Raw genomic sequence first — 20,696 nt, 5'->3', positions numbered from 1 at the left:
CAGATATTGCAATAACATTTCAATAATATTACCATGAAAACTAAGTATTGTTAATGAAGAAAAAGTAAAATATCAATAGAAAAGGATGTGAAAAATGCAGCTTTTAATTAGAACTTATTGACAGTCATCACCATTTAAAAAGTCGGCAATAAATTTAAAAAAATATTTCAGCTTGTACAGCCACTGTGCATTAACAATAAATAACGTTATGCTTTTATGCAATTTACATGCATGTAAGTGTGCGTTTGACAACCACATCCATGTGAGTGTTGTTTTCTACCAATTTGTCCATGCAGGTGTGGCTTGAAGCGCAACATCGTTTCAGTACTAAGGCCCGACACACAGGGCACGATGCTTCCGAACCTGACAAGGACTAGCCAAAGTAAAAAAAATAAATAAAAATAACAGTTAGTCACTTTGGGTGAGTTGACGACATCTCTCCCTCCCTGCCATTGACTGACTTTAGCTGTCAATCAATGGCAAAATTGGAAGGAGGTGTGTGGTTGGTTGGCCTGAGCTATACATGTAGCACAAGCATGAAAATCCAGGACTGATATATTTTGAATTTTCGATATTAACATTTTGAATGATCAAATTTAGATATGGATTCGATAACAATCGCCCAGCCCTAATACCACTGTGTACCTTTTTTCTGAGCCGAAAAATCCCATGTGCAGTACATGACGAATTATATAAATAAAGCTGAGAAGTTTTTACGTTTCCGCAAACTTACCTTGTCCTAATGTCAAGTTCTTCCTTTTCCACTTCTGCTATGATTACATGCCATAGATAAGGGCTCTACAAAAGACAAATGTGTAGTGAACCAAAATAACATGTTGGAGAGACGCGTATATGACGAGCGCCTGAGCAAAAAAATAGCCATGGATATGAAACGGTAGATATGACACACTCCTTCTGAGCTTCGTGTTTACAGCGATGCAAAGCTATTTTCCGTGCTTTCCATTATCATTGATGGGACATGCTAATGCAGTGGCGCCGTCACTCTGTCTATTTTTGCTCTCCAGTAGCGATAGATGTCGCATCAGTTATAACCCTTTAAGTAAGGGATATTTGAACACAAACTGTCCCGCAGCACATGTAGAAACACAACAAATTAATTATTAGCGGCATATATAAGTGATCCAGTAGGATTCTATATGGAATTATGAAATATAGCATAAAGAAAATTGTTGCTGTGTTCTCATTATTGAATATATTATCACCATAATAAGACTGACATTAGGCGAGAAATTGACTGAAGTATTTTTCTTCTACATTGGCTAAAGAATCAGAAATGTGCTTGCATCTCTTTCCCACAGGCACAATTTCTGAGCAGAGGCAATTTGGGAGAAGAGCACACTGCAGGCGGTGGGCTCTGGCTTTAGACGTCTACTTTCAGAGCTCTTAGTCTGCACTCGTGCTCGGCGTAAGGCCCAACTCGGCAGGGCTCCACTCGGGACTGGCCTCAGCACTTGTAGTTAGTGCATATTGCAGCATCTCTCAAGTACTGACACTTAATGCTCATATATGAAAGCAAAAATCTTGACAAAGTAAAAATGCCACATTGTATACCACCAAACATTTTTCTCATACTTTCCAATATACAACGAAATAAATGTGACTGTAGTGCACTGGCGCTATCTAATGATGGTGGTAAAAAATTACACACAAAAAAAAAACCAGACAATTTTTCCTAGTTATCTGACACGGATTCATTGGAATTATGTTACTGTCTATGGGAAATCTCGCTTTGGATTTCATACAATTCAGTTTTAATCAGACTTTCTGGAATGGATTTACTGTACTCGTTTAAACATAAATGTTGCATCACCATACACTTGTTCAAAGTTGAAGAATAAGTAAGTAATATTTCTGGAGAAACTAAACAAACACATCATAAAACAAAAATGCAAAATATTACACGCACATCCTCCGAACATGTTAGAGAAGAAAGATCTGGCTTGTGGTTTACTGCTCTATTTCATTGTAGAAAAAAAGTCAAAGGTAATGAAAATCAGCAAGCGCATTTTGGCATAATCCCGCTGACACGCAGACTAACACAGAAATCTAATTAGAAGGAGCAGATGCAATATAGTTATCATGCCGATTAATATGTGTTGGAGGGGGGATGGGGGGGACTATTGGAGGAATACATCTTTTTTTCCCCTCAACTTTATGTACCTCAGTTTATTTGTCAGTTCATGGAGGATCTATTCAGGTTTTGTATTGTGTTCAAAACACACAGAATTAAACAAAAATCAATGTAAAAAAAAAACAAAACAATAAAATAAAATGCTTGAGTGCATGCTGAATTGCTGCCACAAACAATGCAGCTGGAGGAACTAGCTCCTCCTGTGCTTTTGTTGAGAGAGTGAAATTATTATTATTATTATTATCATTATTATTATTATTATAGAAGAAAGCTGAGAAAAACAAAGACACATTGCAAAAAAAATTATGACATTCAGGATAAATTTCATGGAGCTGCCGTGGTGATCCACACTGAGCTGAAATGAACAAGTGGTACTTGGCGAACTTGCTCTTTTTTCCCCCCTCAGTGTTTGCTCCACAAGTGTATCGACAGCAGGCAGCATTATCCTTCAGCGATGCAACCTTTGCTGGTTGTGAGCATATTACCAATGCATGAGTGTCTTTAAAAATACATAAAAACACGCAAACGTTTGCAAAATGCTGACCGAGCACTTTCACTTTCCTTGCAACCCCACAACAATGCGACAATGTGAACACCGGCGAGCGGATGAATGTGAGAGAGGCATCCTTTGAATCCCAATACATCACCTTGCCCTCATTTGTTTTAATGGCAGGCAACACACCTGTATTTTGCTTTCAGTTAAGTTGATGAGCACAGCGCCCTGGGGAGAGGGATAAATAATCCTCTTTAATCACAGCTTGGCATGTTAAGAGTGAAGATTAAACCAGAGATGTGTCCTTGTGTGGATACTTAAAACAAATGTACGTATTCCGGGGGACTACTAAACGCTGCGCATGAATTAAAACGTGGCTCCGGTTGAATTGAATCCCTTTAATGTGCGTATAAAAATGCGACTGGATATGAGCTGATGACAAATGTACTGCGTGTTATAGACTGTAATCACTTTTATTCACTCAACGACAAACTGAATAAAACGGTGCAGCTTTGTTATTTAGGCTAATTTAATCTCTAAATGGATTGTGTGTCACATTTAACAACTGTACAGTATGTGCTTTAGATCAGCGTAATCCCCAAATGGATTGTCGTCTCACCGTGCGTGTTGCGATACAACGGCACAGTCTCCTTACTTTGGGGTAATACAACATGTAAGTTGATTCTTGCTCACATATTTATTCAATTGCATCCTACACAATGTGGTCTGAGCAGTCAAAACATCACAATAAGAGAGTTGGATGAACCATTCTGCCTTTGTGAATAATAATAATCATATTAAGTTTTGATTGACACCGTCAGTATGAGATGTATTCATTTAACCATTTGCTGTGGTGTGGAACTACATGGCAATATAAAGAGAGCGCTTTATTTTTTTTGCAAATGAAAAACTATGGAAGGTAATCGCCCACACGGGGCAGGTGTGGGAGCTGACATACATGCTCCATATATAGTATCCATGTATATATAGTATCCATATATATATATATATGTATATATAGTATCCATATATATATATATATATATATATATATATGTATATATAGTATCCATATATATATATATATATATATATATATATATATATATATATATATATATATATATAGTATCCATATATATATATATATATATATATATATATATATATATATATATATATATATATATATATATGTATATATAGTATCCATATATATATATATATATATATATATATATATATATATATAGTATCCATATATATATATATATAAAATGTAATAGTCTTCCAGCTCTAAAGATAACAAATCAAGTCAAGTCAAGTCAAGTCAATTTTATTTGTATAGCCCTTAATCACAGACAGTCTCAAAGGGCTTTACATAACCACAATCGACATCCCCGATCTTAACCCCCAGGAGGGCAAGGAAAAACTCAAAACCCTCAAAACAATCAGTTCACAAATCAGAATTGGGCATTACGATCTGGAGTGAATCCGGCATCTTTACAAGTGCAAGATTTTTTTTATGTATAACTTTTTCTTATCACAACTGGGGGGGAAATATGCCGCTGACACCAGTCAAGCTGAATATATATTACATACCAAAAAAAAAAAAGGGAGCGTTTGGCACATTGATGAGGGAGATGACTATGAATCCCCCTTAACCAATCAAATATGTGCGGCCTTGAAACTCAACAATTCCTCTGGAAAAAAAAAACAGGCACATGACAAAAAGCGTGCAGACCCACAAAACTACACGTTTATCAAATCATTTGTGAACATGGAAAAAAGTTTGGGCACAGAACAAATGTAACGCTTGAAAAAAGCCTGATGAGAAAGCATCTCATTATCGACCAAAGGGCGCTCGCTCTGTATGATTCATCAGCATGTTTGTCAGAGCGTCTCCGACCAGAGCTGCCCGTTCTAGCTTTGGACAATAGCGACAATAGGATAAGTGGATAAATACCTCCCATAAATAGTCATGTCATTTCCTAAGCCCTGATAATGCAGCTGGGCCGCCGCACAGCGCGCCTCTATCAGATGCCGCTTCACAACAACGGCGGATAGATGGCAATTATAAGACGGTAATTGTGTGCGGTGTTTGTCGTGTTTCCTGTACGCCGGCGTGGAAGTGTGCGTGCGTGTGCGTGTGCGTGTGTGATGTGGCGGATTCGTCTGCGATAAGGACATGTGATCAGACAATGACAATGATCTGCCGGCAGTGGGGAAGAGGGAGCTGGGCCTCGGGGTTGGTTTGAAGCCTTTGAAGGCTACACTCTCACTCGCATGCCACTTTGTTCAACATGTTAGGATTACCGAAGAGACGGGCTTATTGTCACCATGCATTAGGATGCATTACTGATATAATGAGGATCAACCCCACCGCATGCTTGCAATTTCCATTCATGTTGGGGAGCACGATTGCAGAGATTTCACGCTGATATCCACATTTTGTTGTTATACCAGGTATCACAATTAGCATTCATGTGTGAATATGATTTTCTACAGTAGAACCTCAAGTTATGAACTTCATTAGTTCTGTGAGCCCGTCTGCAACGTGAAACATTCATTCGTCAAGGTAATTGTTCCCATTGAAGTGAATGCAAGTGCACTTAATGGGTTACAGCCACCCCCAATATTAACTTATGTGCATTAACTTCATTTAAGGTGGAAAAAAGCAGAGGAATACAACAGCTCTTCTTCCTGTTGAGTTGAGAATTCAATGCCACCATCTAGCACTCGTATTTGAAATTTTTTGCTCAAACAAAACGCAAAAATCGTCTGAGAAAGGGAGCTTATCTTGGAAATCTCATAAATTAGGGTCACTTGTGAGTCAAGGTACCCCAGTATGTTATTCCACAATGCCTTCATTTCTTCCACATATTAAGTCTATCAATCTATATTAAAGACTACAATTTATTATAATTTCCTCAAGATTGTTCCCTTAATTCCTCCACATTTTGAAACCATCAAACTGCAGCCATCAAATACTTTGAAGAGCCATCCGGCATCTTTATGCTAAACTGATTAGCTGGCTGTCAGTAGAGCCGATATTTTGCAAAGACGGCTAAGCAGCTCACTATTATTGTTACAAAGAGCAGGAAATGTAAAATCATTAGTCATCCCCGAGAGTACATTAAGCCAGTCAAAAAATGACATCGAAGTTTGACAGTTTGGCTGCTTTACAACGAGCACATTACTGTCACACTGTCAGATATTCTCAGAGGAAAATATCAATAACCTAGGTCACATTGAGTTGATCATTTTTAAAGTCAAATAATGCTTTAAATGACGTGCTTGTCATTCAGTGCAGTAGCAGCATTTATTCATGATTTTTTTTTTTTTTGTCATTTTCATCAAAGGTTGGGATGACATTTGATATGGCTGCAACCTGACGGTACACCATATTTATTCCAGCCTTAGCGAGAGCTTTGAGCAAATAAAGCAGCAATTTGTAGTCATTCTCTTTCAAAAAAGGGAACAAAATTAAGGTACGCTGTGTTTTTTTCATTCTCAGAACTTTTACAGAAGGAAAAAATATGTATGTATGAGGGCATTTTATTTTAGTTGATGACTTTTAAGGGAGTAATAATAAAACTGCAGTTTTTCAGTCAACATGAAAAAAAAAGGGAGATTTAGAGAATCCAGATTTAGAAGGCCAAAACACACCGACAATGTTTCGTTGTTTTTCTTTTTTAATGCCTGTGGTTATGGGCACTTTGTTTTGCATGTTTTCACATCAGTAATTTTGAAATACTGTGGACATATACATAAAGACACACACACACACCCCCACACACACATATACAACTCTGGAGAGTAATCTATAATTAGCATAATCTGCAAAGACAAATGCAATAAATAAATAAATAAATATATAGAGAGAGATAAGATAGATATATAAAATATTATTATTATTATTATATTAACAATCTGAATGAGAAATAAATGGTTAAAGCATTATTCCTCTTTTTTTTTTTTCTTGAAGCATACGGCTGGAAAATGTGTCATTCAAGTTATTTAACACCTTTATCGCTCGACGACATAATATCGGTTCAATTGTGGTTCAATGTGCAATCACAAGGGAAACTTGGTCTCTGTTCTTGTGTTACCCAGGCAACATGACTGCAGCCTCGCCGACGTGTTGTGACAGTTCCGAAGGTGAGCACATAAGCCACACAGCTCGGCTCCAGAGCACAACAGTAACTACCGTACGTAAACAAATTATACATGGAGGTTTATGCAATCTCCCTCTAAAGGCCCCACTTCATCAACCCGACCAAATAGCACGAGTCACAACTGGGCAAAAACAAAGCAAAATGTTAAAAACACCTTTGCTCCCGTTGACAGTGGCTCTGACGGGCCAAGTGCTGATGTTCCAGTCGACTCTTTTCTCGTTTACGCCACGATTCGCTCCATCTCTTTCCATCTCCCGTATCGGCGCAATCAGGCTAATGAGGCTAGCGAGTCCTTTTTGCCTTCCTGCTCGCTAAAGTGCCGATTGATTGGAGGGGTGGGAAAGCTCTTAACAAAGGAGGGGTGGGAGAAAAATAATTAACAAGAAGGAGCTTTTTTTGCAAACTCCAACAGTTTGGCTTTTCTTTTTTCATTTATTTACTGACACGGACAACATTAGGGATTAACTCCGCAAGGGTATACGTTAACTTCTCAATGTCAGGGTGTAAATCTGTCTCAAGCTGAAAACCCGAGCCCGTTTGTCTGTGATGATGTCTAAATGGAAGCGGGAGAGGGGAGGGGGGGGCGATGAGTGGATGGGGGTCCGGGGCGAGCAAAACTCTGGAGACGTGCAAAACCGCGGAAAGCGCTGTGGTATTTCATCCATCTTCTCTGACACAAACGGCACCGGAGCATCCCACACAAACTCAGGGCAGTGAACCTTGAAAGCTCCAAATTTTCAGTACGCTGAGGATATTAACGCCGTCGCCCAAATGACCAGTAAAGTCATGTTTCTGACAGTCATGGCGTGATTAACTCGGACAGATCTGGACTGGAAAAAGTGGAGCAGTGGCCTCGTCTAGAGTCATACTGCGGCTAATTCACACAGCCACCGCAGCCTCAGAAGTGCGCCTTTGGCAAAGACGCCGATACGAGAGGACAGAGTGGACATAACAACATGACTCCAGTGCCGTGATGTAAAGTGATAAAGATCGGAGCATGTAGATTCAAAATTGGACTAGACGGGGCTAAGTAGCAAACTTGCAACTTTTGAGAAGCGCAACTTCACTGTGATGGACTTTCATGGTGATATTCATCTCAATGAAGTGGATAATTAAGTGTAACGTCAAACTAATTTAATATTTTGCAATCATAAGGCTCATTAAGTAAGAAGAATTGTTCTCAAGTGTCTTAGGAGGTTTAAGACAGGTCATTACAGAAAGCGTGTCTCCACTGTGACAGGCTACTGTAAAAAACTGACTACATTTTACTGTCACGCATTCGTAAATGTAACATTTTAAAAATGTATTATAATGATTGAGACCAAGCTTTGCACACCTGGATGAAATATTAAAAATAATATTTTGACTGGGACTTTTTTATACGTTATACAATAATGTGATTTGGGTGTTTTCGCTATGTGTGCCTTGAAAAAAATATTTATTTATTTATTTTATTTTTTTTTTAAATTAGGATCATAGACAAATCAGATGTATCACAAGAAATATTTGGATTTTTTTTCATGTATTTCATCTTGCAAGCAGATGCAAGCACAATTAGGGACTATTGTGGGAATTGTTAAGAATCATTTTACCCAAAAGGCTAACTGTAAAGAGATCCAATACAAAACAATACAACTTAATTTACATAACACATTCACAACATCAACAATTTCGCGCCATGATTATATCGTCACTGTCAATGCAAAAATGTGAACAAATAAAAGTGTGTTGTGTGTCTTAGACACAGAAAAAGAATCTCTGCAGCAGACTCATAAATCAAGGGTACGCCAGCGGGATGGTAAAATCTATTTTCATAATTTGTTTTGATTACATAGTAAATATGTAAACAGAATGAATGATTGTGGTTACTATTCATAGTCTTTCCTTTTGCCCAGGGTAACGTTAAATGTTGGATGCTGCTGTCTGTTGTCTCGATTGCAGCCAAGTGTGCAAAAGCTCGCCCCACATTTAGTTGCGTTCGCTGCATTCAATCTGCCCTCTGATGCGGCATCTTAGTAGGTGTAATCATAGTGTAACTGCAGTGGCTTCATGCGCCTACCCTCTAAAAGTCCTTTTTCTGCAGTATCCTTGCCAGCTTGTCTGTTGCGTTAACATCTCGGCACACCGCCGAGCTCTGTTGTGAAGGCCCACTCAAAAGAACCATTGGTCTTTTTTGGACAAAATTACCTGCACAGATGTCCCGTCTTGTTTCAATTGACAAAACTTTTTAGACTCAACCTTTCCCTTGAGGGGGAGGGGTATTTTTCCCCCAGTATTTCATTCATCTAGTTTTCTGACATTTCAAACCGTGAACAATTGACGGGAGATTAGCCGATAATGAAAATAGCCTTTAAAGGTCGCATTGAAAGCTAAGGAAAGCCTATTTCCACCGATTTTAGAATAAGTGACAAGCCAAATAAAAACAGTTAATCTATCCAGAAATGTCTGATAAAATGCCAACTCATTCAAGAACTTTTACTATACCATATATTATAAAGGCTTTTCTGGTTTTCAACACTGATCCCAATCTGATACTGATATATTTTTTAGTTTTTTTTTGGGGGGGGCTTCTCTATTTTTGATCTGTTCCTGTATGCCCATTGTTTAATATATCTCTCTCTCTCTATATATATATATATATATATATATATATACATATATATATATACATATATATATATATATATATATATATATATATATATATATATATATATATATATATATATATATAGGCAGGGAACGGCTTTTTTCCGTACTTAAAGCAAGGGAAAGGCTTTTTTTCCTTTCTTCTCAAAGTGTCAAGCAACACATGCATCAATAAATAAAATCTTCTTTCTTAGAGCTCAGATATGTAAAGTGTTTGTCTGGAGTAGCAAACTTGGTGTGACATGTTGCATCTTGTAATATGAGACTGTCTTAAGAGGAGCTGACAAGAGCTCCGGGGTAGATGTATGGTAAGTGCAGCACAGAGAGGCAAAGGGAACGCACTCTGAGCGCCTCGTTGGGACCGCAGCCACACGAATGGTCTCTCCTCTGGGCTTTCCATCATCTACTCAGACCCGTGTTACTTGCGGGACGGCCTGATGGATCACAACACGCCCCTCGCGATTAAAAACTCAAATCAGTGACTTGATGAAACGCAACCTTGAGAAACACTCACATTTGCTGAGATGGTGGAAAATATTGGGTCGGACGAGACAATGTTCAATGAAAGTCTGGTATTTAAGACAATGTAGACACTGAAGAAACGACGGGTTGTGTTCCTCATCCACTCGCTGGCCCTGTGAGGACAGTGTTGAAATCTGATTGGAAAAAGTCCCATTGCTAAGATTGATTGTGAAGGCCTTGGGTATTGCAGCACTTTGAGTCAGAAATCCGACTGGACAAAAAGAAAAATCTAATATCTACAACATATAGCCAAAAGAAACATGAGAATATATGAAAACTAATTCAGGCAACAAATTTAAGGAATTACGCTTGCAAATGGAAATTAGTGCTTCTGATTGTGTTTAGGCCAGCAGAGAAGGCCTTGTTGGTTTAAAACAACCACAATTGTTGAAAACAGACTCATACATGCGGTCTGACCAGTGCAATTTGCTGGGTCAAGTGTGAAACGCTGTCCTCCAAATCCTGGAGCACACCAATCAAGCAGACTGAGACCACTTGGCGTGGGTCTGCTTGTTCTTTTAGAGGAGCAAATTACAAGAACGAAAACAGCATTAATCCTTCTGCTGCACTTTACAACAAGCACCCTACAAATGTGAAGTATAATTGCCTCAGTGATGCTATACTTTAAAAAAAAATGTTTGTTTTTTTTGTTAGCAGGAATATGAAAAAAAAAAGCCAGTAAAGATATATAACATATATAACATATTAATCCTCATTTCCTTTCACCCAATAAAATCTCAAGCACATTTTCGATAAATTTACATAATTTCTCAGAGCCAAAGCATATAGCTTGATAACAAATTTCCTAGAAAGATAACAACTTGATTGTATTTACTAGAAATTCCCAATGTTATGATCATGTTACGGATTCAAGCCATGACTCTTGGGCCTTTCTGAAGTTTGTACTGTGCAATTGGAATTTACTTTTAAGCCACCATTTAATTTGTTAAACAACAATGACAATGTATGAACAGGTTAAGAAAACTGGTTGCATTGTATGCTACCAAGACTGCAAGAGGAACTGGTGAAAAGTAAGGAAAATAGCGCTTTAAAAAGACGAGGACGGACAGGGACGAAGGACGATTCTTTTAGGAATAAGAATAGCGGGATGACAACAGAAGGGTGTCCAGGTCACGGACGGAGGACGGTCCGGCAAAATAGGGTAAAATCCCCATCTATGAAAATGACAATATATTTCTGCCTTGTAAAAAAAAATTATTGTAGTCACTTTAATAAAGACAGCTGATAACCCTCATCAAGAAATCTTTAACGAGATTAATAATCATAATCAAAATGCTCCTATGCTCAAGAGAAACTAATGAAACAATTTGCTGTTGATGTTTTGGGTTGTATTTTTTTTTTCTTTTCCAGAACTCCTCGAGCTTGACGGTCATGTTCAGGTCCAGGTGTATAACGTGTTTTTCAAAGCAAGCATTTTATTTTTAAACATGTATTTATTTCAGCCCCCTCTCACTTTACAACAGCTTTGATTACAATATCTATCGCTCACTCTTGTGCCGCAGCGTAGGCGTACCTGCCTGAAATAGAGAGCACCTCTGGTGAAATGAGGGAAAACAACACTTTGATGAAGTCTCTTACTGACCTTCTTACTTAAAAGAGATGCACTAGTACACTCAGCTAAAGCCTTTTTAATTAGTGTTTCTTGACTCTTAACAATCACTCAAAATGGAACATTTTATTCAATGACGGTTTGAACAGTAAATTGGAAAGAGCAATACATGTGATTTTATGTAAACTCACCTTCCTAAACATTAGGTAAGAAGCCAATGCAATACAAGCGCACTCAATAGTTCATTCAGCTCTTTGTGAGTAGCGAGAGTGGGTGTGTTGTGAGCCAGGTAAGCGGTGAGAAACAAATGTAGAAGCAGAAAAAAAATTGAGCACAAACACAATGCTATGCTGTAAAACCAGAAAAGAGAGAGGAAAAGTCATTAAAGCGGGTTAGTAAATAATCGTTACAATTAGAATGCAGCAACTCAAAATGCCGATATGCAAAGCCTTTGCTTTTTTATTTTTTTTTATTTTATATTTACAGTATTTGAGTTTGCGTTTAAAGCACGTCACAATTCATTTGCCCATTTGAAGCATTGCTCCTTCCACTTCAATGAAAAGAAAAAAAACATTGTATTTATATATAGAGTTATATCATACAACTATCTATTGGATGTCGAATGAAATGAATGAATTTATACTGGTTTGTAATATTAAATTGAAATGCATTTTTAAATTGTGACCTTCTAAAGTCTCGAACTAATCAAGCACCCATTGTGAAATGGTTCTATTGTAATTATTTCAGGTGTGTCTAATGATGTGACTGGTGAGTTCAGACGGGTTTTACAATATTAAAAGACATCAGCATTTTTTTTTTGTTGCCTGAATGTTTTAACATAACTAGATGATGCAATTTCTTGAAATTACTTGTGAATGTTGAAAAGCTGAAGCTGAATTGCAATGCTGTGGAATTAATTGTGGAATGATGTGAAGCTGGATGAGCTGAACTTATTAAAGTTGGATGTTGCTTTGAATCGGTCATGAAATGTGGCAACTAGTAAAATAGTCTTAATTTAGTGCTTTTATTTTGAAAATTTGCGAATTTTGCGAAAGTGAAGGAGTGGAATACTTTGAATAAATAATAAAATACAAAAATCACAGAAATATGTTGAAGAGTTGAAATGCTTTGAATTGGTCAAGAAATTTTAAAATGGGAATAAATATGTAAAAATATCCTAATTTGGGTTTTCATCTTGATAATTTGGATTGGGAATGATCTGATCAGTTTTAGGTTGGAATGGTTGGAATTGCTAAAGAAACGAGAAAAAATATGGAAAAGAAATCTGAATTTTGGGCTTTTATTTTGAATTTTTTTATAATATTTTGGAACTTTTTATTGGTTTGAATCAGTCAATAAATGTTTTAATATGATTTAATTATGAAGTAAATCTTAATTTGTTGATTTTATTTTTTGACCAAATGTGAACAAATTTACAAATGCCAACAAGCTAAATGGTTAAAACATTTCGGAACGTGAACTATATCCCGCTCAGAGTGCCTTTTATGTCCATGTCGAAGTTGAGTCAGTCGAGAATGGTGGATAGATTGATGGCAAACTGACGGAATAATCATGAAGGTTTTGGGATACAGAATAAGGTTGCATCTGAAAGTATTGACAAAATTACAATAATTTGGCCTTCAAGTTCTCAGAACATTTTTCATACATACTTCAAATCAGCTTTTTTTTTCGTTTTTTAATGATGTTGAGTGCTTCTTAAAAAGTGCCGTTTTGTAACTGATTTTTCTTTGCTTCCACTTTGATTTTTAAAATCTTCCTGGCTTGAAGGTTGGGTTTCACTAACACATTTTGGGATAGCAGTGGCTGCAATTAAACTACACACATTTGGTATTCTTTTCTATTTATTCATTTTTATTTCCACAAGCCAATAAAGACTAGCATGTCATCGGTTCAATAAACCAAATATGTCACTTCTCCAAGACTGAACTCTGAGATGACTGCAGTTTTTCTATATTTACCTAAAGATACATTTAGTAAATAATGAATCTTTATCATCTTTGCAATGTCTTGTGAATAAAAACATTCTGACATTCTGGAGCGTCTGTGCGGTGAAACAGAAAGATTCTGATAGACCGGCGGAGAGACAGCCAGCCGACAACTCTGGATAACACAAACATGAGTGACGAACGACTCCGTCATCGACCATCTGTCAGGCGCCGTCAGAAAGGACAGTCTCCTTTTTAATGGCTCTCTCTGCCTTCTGTTAAAACTCTGAAATATGTACGACTGTACAGCTCAAGGCCTGCGCAGTTGTAATATTTTCCATCAACATCTTGATATTGTGAACTAATTAATTAATTGAGTGCTCAGCAATCCAGATTGTCATATATTTACACAAAATATATAAAATGACACTCTGTGTTTAGGATCAAACAATTAATTGAATAAATGGATTACAAAAAAAAAAAAGTCAAAGCAAAATCTCTGCCTTGAAGCTTCGCAAGGATCATTTTTCCAAACAGATGAAACATGTTGAAATGAGTAATGTTGGCTTCCCAGAAGGAAAGCGTCAGGAAAAGACAAAGTTTTGCAATCATTTCACACTTAAAAAAGAACAAAAAGTACAACGCGTCTATTGCAAAGCAGAACTTTCTTTCTACGAGCACGTCTCTGATGGTATCGTATCGATGTCAGCAAACTTAGTCCGGTCTGCCACCACATTTTCGAATATCCCCGCAGATGGTCAAGGACAATGCAGCCACTGATGTATTTCGAAACGCTTTATTGACCAAACTGTTCAATTAAAAAAAAAAAAAAACTGTGACAAAAGAAGCAAATGCAATCTACGAAAACATGCTGCAGCCACAAATGACAACCAGGCAGTCCAAAGCACAGGCTGCTTAACTTTAGCTAACAACAGCTACTAAACTCTCCGTTACTACCTGCACCTCACAGGTACATTTTTTAATTAAAAAAAATAATAATAAATAAATAAATCAGGTTTTTTTTCTATTATTTGATAAATCGATGGGATAATGGGGAGAATACTAGATTTCTGTCACAACTAATCAAATTCAAATAGACATTGCAGAGTAATAGAATGCAAATTTTTTATTGCATAGGCGACTTTTTGGGATGAAAATTTTTGTTTTTTCAACATATACCTTATTCATTTATGATATAGTCTTTAGATAAGTTCAGTAGTTAACAAGAGCCCGTTTTTATATGTTGTTATTGTGACACATGAAAAGTTGAAGTGATACAGATGTGCCACAGATTTGTGTGCATTTTTGTTAGAATGTGACACGTTCTTATTTCTGTCGATGTGGATGCCACACGTTTGGTAGATGAAGTTTTCATAGTTAACGTTTAGAAAAAACAATTGTAATTCCAAGTGTTATTTAAGTTGACAACTCTAATTGAAGTAGAGCGTAGATAAACTGGCTTTCACATTAATTTGTTTTAAATTATTTTTAGCTTAAGCCTAACCTCTAAAACAAAAACATTGATGTATAATTTATTGTTGGTGTTTGTTATCATAATCGTTCAGCTACAGTTTCTATATAGAAACTTTAGAAATCCTACATGTTTATTAATTGAAATAATATTTTTTTGTTTGCTTGTAAATGTTCTCATACATTTCTATGTATAGGAAACAGATTCAGATTCACTTTTATCCGACTTAAAATGCACACCCACCCATTCAGAGCTTTGATGGAAAAGTGTCAGTTCCGTACATGTACTTCTGGCCAACCATGTTGCATTAAACGACACGTTTTTACACACGATTGCAGAAGGTACCGGTAGCACTGTGCATTTCGCGCAATCCTTGACCTGCCTCATCCTCCCATCTGCACTCACTTTCTCGATTTCTTATCAGCAAGGATGTTCGCGTTGAGTTCAAGCGCACACACCGACGGTCACCGTCGCTCCCATCCTGTCGGGCACCTGCGGCCCAGAAAGGCGAAAAAAAAAAAAAATAGCGAACCTAATCTTGTATCTCTCAGCTGTTGCCAGCTTGAATGGGTTTCCAGCAGCAGCCAACAGTTTTATCTGCTACCTGCAGAGAAAATCTACAGGGAGCATATCTCTTACACACACATGTAACATGGTACCTGCACACAAACTCACAATACACTCACACAGAAAAAACATGGGCGGATGTGCATGAAGGCAGACACGAATGTGTGTAATCGCCAATGTTGAGGCCTGATGTGCCAGCATATATTGTGACTCAAATGATGAAGATGAAGCACTGCAGCAGCTCTAAAGATATATTCTTTATCACTTGATGGCGCAGGGTTTAATTTTGGAGACACATTTTTCCCCATTTTAATAGTCTAGCCTGAAAGATTTATCAGACTTTGCCGTAGCATTTATTCACACACGCACTGAGAGTGCGACTGCAAAATAGGGCTTTATATAAAAATAGAGAGCAGAGCAAACAGTTCAGTTTTTAAATCTTTTGCCGTTATTAAAGTTTAATCCTATGCAAATGGTGCTCAGGCCACAGTAAATGGCATTTAGCGTCAAACACAAATTTACATTAAATAGTGCACTGGGAACTGGGAGGAGTACGTGCCGCAATGCAATTAAGGAATCAAAGTTTTGCAAATTAAAAATATCGCTTCTGACCGTGGGGCATTAATCAATTTTAAAGAGGGGTTTTAGTTGTCGTGACCCAACACGCACGCGCACACACACGCACACACGCACTTATTCATGTACACAATCCCTGAGAACTCTTCACTTCATTGACATTTCATCGTGCAATCCATCTTAATCAGCAAGCCCATCACAGACAATATATCCTCCCCTCCATCTCCGCTTCCTTCTCCGGACCAAGTGATTGAGGGGTGTAAAGAGGAGGATGTTTTAGCCTAGCGTCTCCTCCCCCTTCGTATCGTACCTCCCCCTCCCCACCTCAAGCCGCCCACCTCCACGCCAGGACAGCTCTTAAGTGCTTGTGGGTTTTTATGTTTGTGCTGTTTTATAGGCGTGGGCAGAAGCCAGGGGCAGTTAAAGTGTAGAAGCGACGAGGGACGAGGGAGGGGGCGGGCCAGGAGGAGGAGAATGAGGCGGAGTGGGGAATTACTGTAAATCCAATCTTTATGGAGAGCGACACAAACGACATGCAGGGCCCGCCCAGATTTCTGCAACGCTCCGCTTACCTGATCAATCAGGGCGTGCTGACAAGCGCCGTTAATGTGTATTCACTGCCGTGGGTGATGCAGCGGAGTTTTAAATACAAAAATGTTTGGTTGCACTCACTCAAATGTGAAAATGACCATCTTGCTTTTTATGATTTCACGTTAAAATCGCAACTCAGTTTTCTCTTCCATACTGTATGGAAACAATATCGCAGCGATTTTTATCCCTAGCCACCTATTACAGTTGTTGCTAGGCAGAATTCAGAGGGCACAGAGCATAACCGCCCCAATGACCAATAAAAATCTTAGAAGGGTCATATTCTCCAAGCCAATGAAAAATTCCACGAACAGTCTTTTTCAAGACGCTGTTCAAGCCATCTTTGGTCCGTTTTATTTATTTTTTGTCTTCCCTCGCCAGCAATGATGTGAGTTAAACTATGAAAAGCCCTCCACAGCTCCAGTGATGGAGCAATTAAGGTGAGGGCTCTTCATGGAACCTCAGTTCCCTAACAAATATCGATTAACCAATTTTCCGCACATATATATCTTGGATTTATAAACTATGCTTCCTGACATCCACGTCAAACCCTCACTTATGCTTTCTTTCATACAGTGTAAACGAAATTAGATCCACGCATCACGTATTTTAGGATCTTTTTTTATTATTTTTTTGTTGTAAATTACCACCCCAAGTATGACTCCCAAGAAAGCGAAATATGCAAGTGGTTGTGCTATTAAATAACCTTGAGAAGTGTGTGCAGTAGGGCAAAACCATTTTGACAAACATTTATTTTTTATCAATATTGCAAATTTGATGCATTTATTATTTTTTTTTTGCATTGTTTAAAAAAATGCAAACAATAACAGGCTATGCTCACGGTAAATAAGGCAAAAGAATCACAAAGCAATAAGAAAGACAGTTTATCGATCTACTTCAATTAACTTTGAGTTGCAGTCTTTTAAGCGTTCACTACGACATAACAAAATTCTACTACACAAGTGTGACATGAACATAAAAAATGTCAGATTACAAAATAATGCAAACAAATATATATATATATATATATATATATATATATATATATATATCCCGACTGACCGCAATGATGTCTTGTCTTTGTGTTATTTGCCCAAACTGTAGACTTTGCAATTTAAAAATTGCATTCTACTACATCGCGATATCGATTTGAATTCAATTAATTATTCAGCCCTAAACAGTACCTTGCCATACTATTCCTGCCAAAGGAAATACCATAATTGAGCCGCGGAGAGCCAAATGGAAAGTCACACACTTAAGAATACACTCCCATCACTGTGAGGCTCGGTGGACAGGTTTATATATACACATTAATTTGAATCACTTCTCTATATTAAATATCAAATATTTATTCAGGCAAGTGTCCTCTCCCTTCATTTAATGCCTAGTCACCACTGTGTGTGTAATAGTGTGCACATTTGGGAGTGTTTCTGTGAGTCCTCAGGCCATGAAGAACTCACCCCACCTTATGTGGGTCTACCAGTCAGCTAGTACGGCGTATAATTGGCCACAGTTGGCTTCAAGTGAATGTTTGCTGGCTGCCTTGGGCTAAATGATGCAGCCACAAAAACAGCTACAGTCCGGCCGCATGTCAACCACGAGTTGAACAGCTTCCCCACGCTCCTGTTTGCCCGGCAGTTCTGTCACAGAAGAATAAGTTTGCTGGTGTTTATTTGTTATTCTGGGAGTAACTCACCCTCTTTATAATTGCTCTCTTGTCCTTAACTGTCCAGCCACTGTCTCATTTAAACGTCACGCGTCGAAGTGACCTCGCTCAAAGCTTCTGAGTCAATCAGTTAGTCAGCACGTGAAAAGGTCGGCCCTCTTAGTCAACAAAAGAGTGCAGAGAATGTCAGCGGGACAGCAAATCAGTCAGACAGAAGAAAGGATGGTCGGACGCCGCAGCCCAAAAACCCTTTGAGGGCGCCCTCTACCTGCCTGTTGCCATGGTGATGCCGTCGGTGATTTAAATACGAGCCTCGCTCCGCCTCACTTTTATCTTCTTCTCTTCCCTCTTCTAGACTCCCATCTCGCTTTTTGTCTGAGTTGACAGACACGTTTTCGTTCGCAATGCTTTTTCAGCTGAACGTCACTCGACTTCCCTGGCGCTCTTGACATTTGCCACACTGTAAAATTTCTTGTAAAACAAGCGCGACACACAAAAGTTGTCATCACGGAAACAAATTACCATCACATGCGGTATACAAGCATATAATCCCCTCTTGTTTGTGTGCACTTTTAATGTTTGCCTACACACGCAGCAGAGATGCCGCAAATGAGTGTGAATGATCCACACACTCACTTGGATGTTGGCACCTGCTGACAATCAGCTGCCAAATGGAGATCTATCATTTTCTGCTACAGTCTCATCATCAAGCATCATTTAGGCATGCTGGCCCGCCTTTCTCCTCCCTTGACACACTCCTGTGCCAAGACACAGATTACATTTCTCTCAAATGCAAACAGCCTTGTGGGGACGGTAAACGGCTCATGAGCAGGCAATCATCGCCATCTAAAGGTGGCTTGAAGGCAGTGTTTCACAACGTCAATTGAGCATTCCATTTGAAACAAATTTTACTGCACTCCAACAAAGAAAAAAAAAATCACAAAAGTGTATTGACTGAAATGATCACGACCTTGTTTCAATTTACACACAAATTTCTTTAGTGTAAAAATAGGTGTTAAGTTGAACACAAAGCTTTTATTACTTCGCAAGGATTGGCAACAACAGCATACACAGGTTAATTGCACCCTCTAGTTGAAAAGCATTATATTGTTTTGCTTGTCACATGTCACTGGCATAAATAGAGGATCAGAGATAATTGTTGAAAAAGCGAAATCAGTGCTGGAGACATAGTTTTGAACTTTTTTTTGTATTTCAGCGTTCCTGATACAAAGGCACGCATTGACACACTTGAGTAGCCAGCATGAATCGCCCCTCCCCCACTAGGTAATTTTTACCAACACAGCATGCCATTAGCTTGCAAGCTAATGGCACAAATATGCATCTTCGCTGGATGCCACAACTTATAGAACAGCTCTGTATCATTATTTAAATTCTCAAGCGAGATGATAGTGGCGCAGACCAGCCTGCCACCAATCCGCCAGAGACACAAATGCCATCCAGTTAGGTTAACCTCTCTCATCATAGCATGGAAAGCACCAAAACAAACAGGTGGGATTTATTCCAGATACCGGAGGCTTCAAGTGAATGTAGTTTGGCCACTCCAACATGTAGAGATGTGGCGGCATAAGCAACTAGACAAAGTAGTGTCCATTTTTCAGCAAGGCATGGCATCACACATAAAGCAGACAAACCCACCGCATTTGAGAGCAGGTACAATAGCTTGATTTTCTAAAATCACTTTAAAGCCTAGTTTTATAAATAGGTGGCAATATATTTTTACATTTAAAATTTGACAGGATTAATAACACTTTCCTCTGTGATTATGTCAAACAAAGAAGACATTCATACAGATTCAGTTAGCTAAAAGCAACATTTACAGTTTCACATACCTGCGTTAACAATGGCATCCACTTCCAGCACTGTGATGTTGCCATTGTAGACCGAAATTTTCCCATCAAGCTTTTCATTCCTGGGATAGTGACCAACTTCAGGACACACTGTCATGAAAACAGGCGGGACCAAGTATGTTCAGTTGCTGGTAAATTACACCAATAATAGCACAATAATTGTAAGAAAAGGAATTGGATTTGGTGACAGACCTCCAGTGTGAGTCCAGGATGGGATGTCGTCCAGCCGTATGAAGTCATTCCTGTAGTATTTGCGTCTGACCTCCACAGGCTGAGATATCAGGAATTCTGAGAGAAACAATGGAATAGAGACAGTAAACACATTTAGAGCAATTTAAGCATACTTACGTACATATTTTTTCATTTGTATAGCACAACGATTCACATTCACCAACTGATGGCGCAGCATCAGGAGCAACTGTGGGTTCAGTATCTTGTTTAAGGAAACAA

At 38.3% G+C, this 20,696-nt stretch overlaps 1 protein-coding gene across 5 annotated transcripts in view; it reads right to left on the bottom strand.

The window, feature by feature from the left end:
* Positions 1-20,696, bottom strand: part of macrod1 (mono-ADP ribosylhydrolase 1) — a 158,556-nt gene that overhangs the window by 136,838 nt on the left and 1,022 nt on the right. For all 5 annotated transcript variants that reach the window (XM_088293967.1, XM_088293969.1, XM_088293965.1 and 2 more), the window contains exons 2-3: positions 20,439-20,534; positions 20,229-20,336 (exon numbers count right to left, since the gene is read on the bottom strand). In XM_088293967.1, coding sequence (XP_088150093.1) covers positions 20,229-20,336; positions 20,439-20,534 — 204 coding nt within the window. The remainder of the gene's footprint in view (positions 1-20,228; positions 20,337-20,438; positions 20,535-20,696) is intronic.

Source organism: Idiotropiscis lumnitzeri, chromosome 4, assembly GCF_059441095.1.
Source record: "Idiotropiscis lumnitzeri isolate Australia: NSW breed Sydney's pygmy pipehorse chromosome 4, RoL_Ilum_1.0, whole genome shotgun sequence".
NCBI classification, from domain to species: Eukaryota; Metazoa; Chordata; class Actinopteri; order Syngnathiformes; family Syngnathidae; genus Idiotropiscis; species Idiotropiscis lumnitzeri.
Note: the sequence above shows the minus strand (reverse complement) of the source record. Positions and strands in the feature narration are given on the sequence as shown.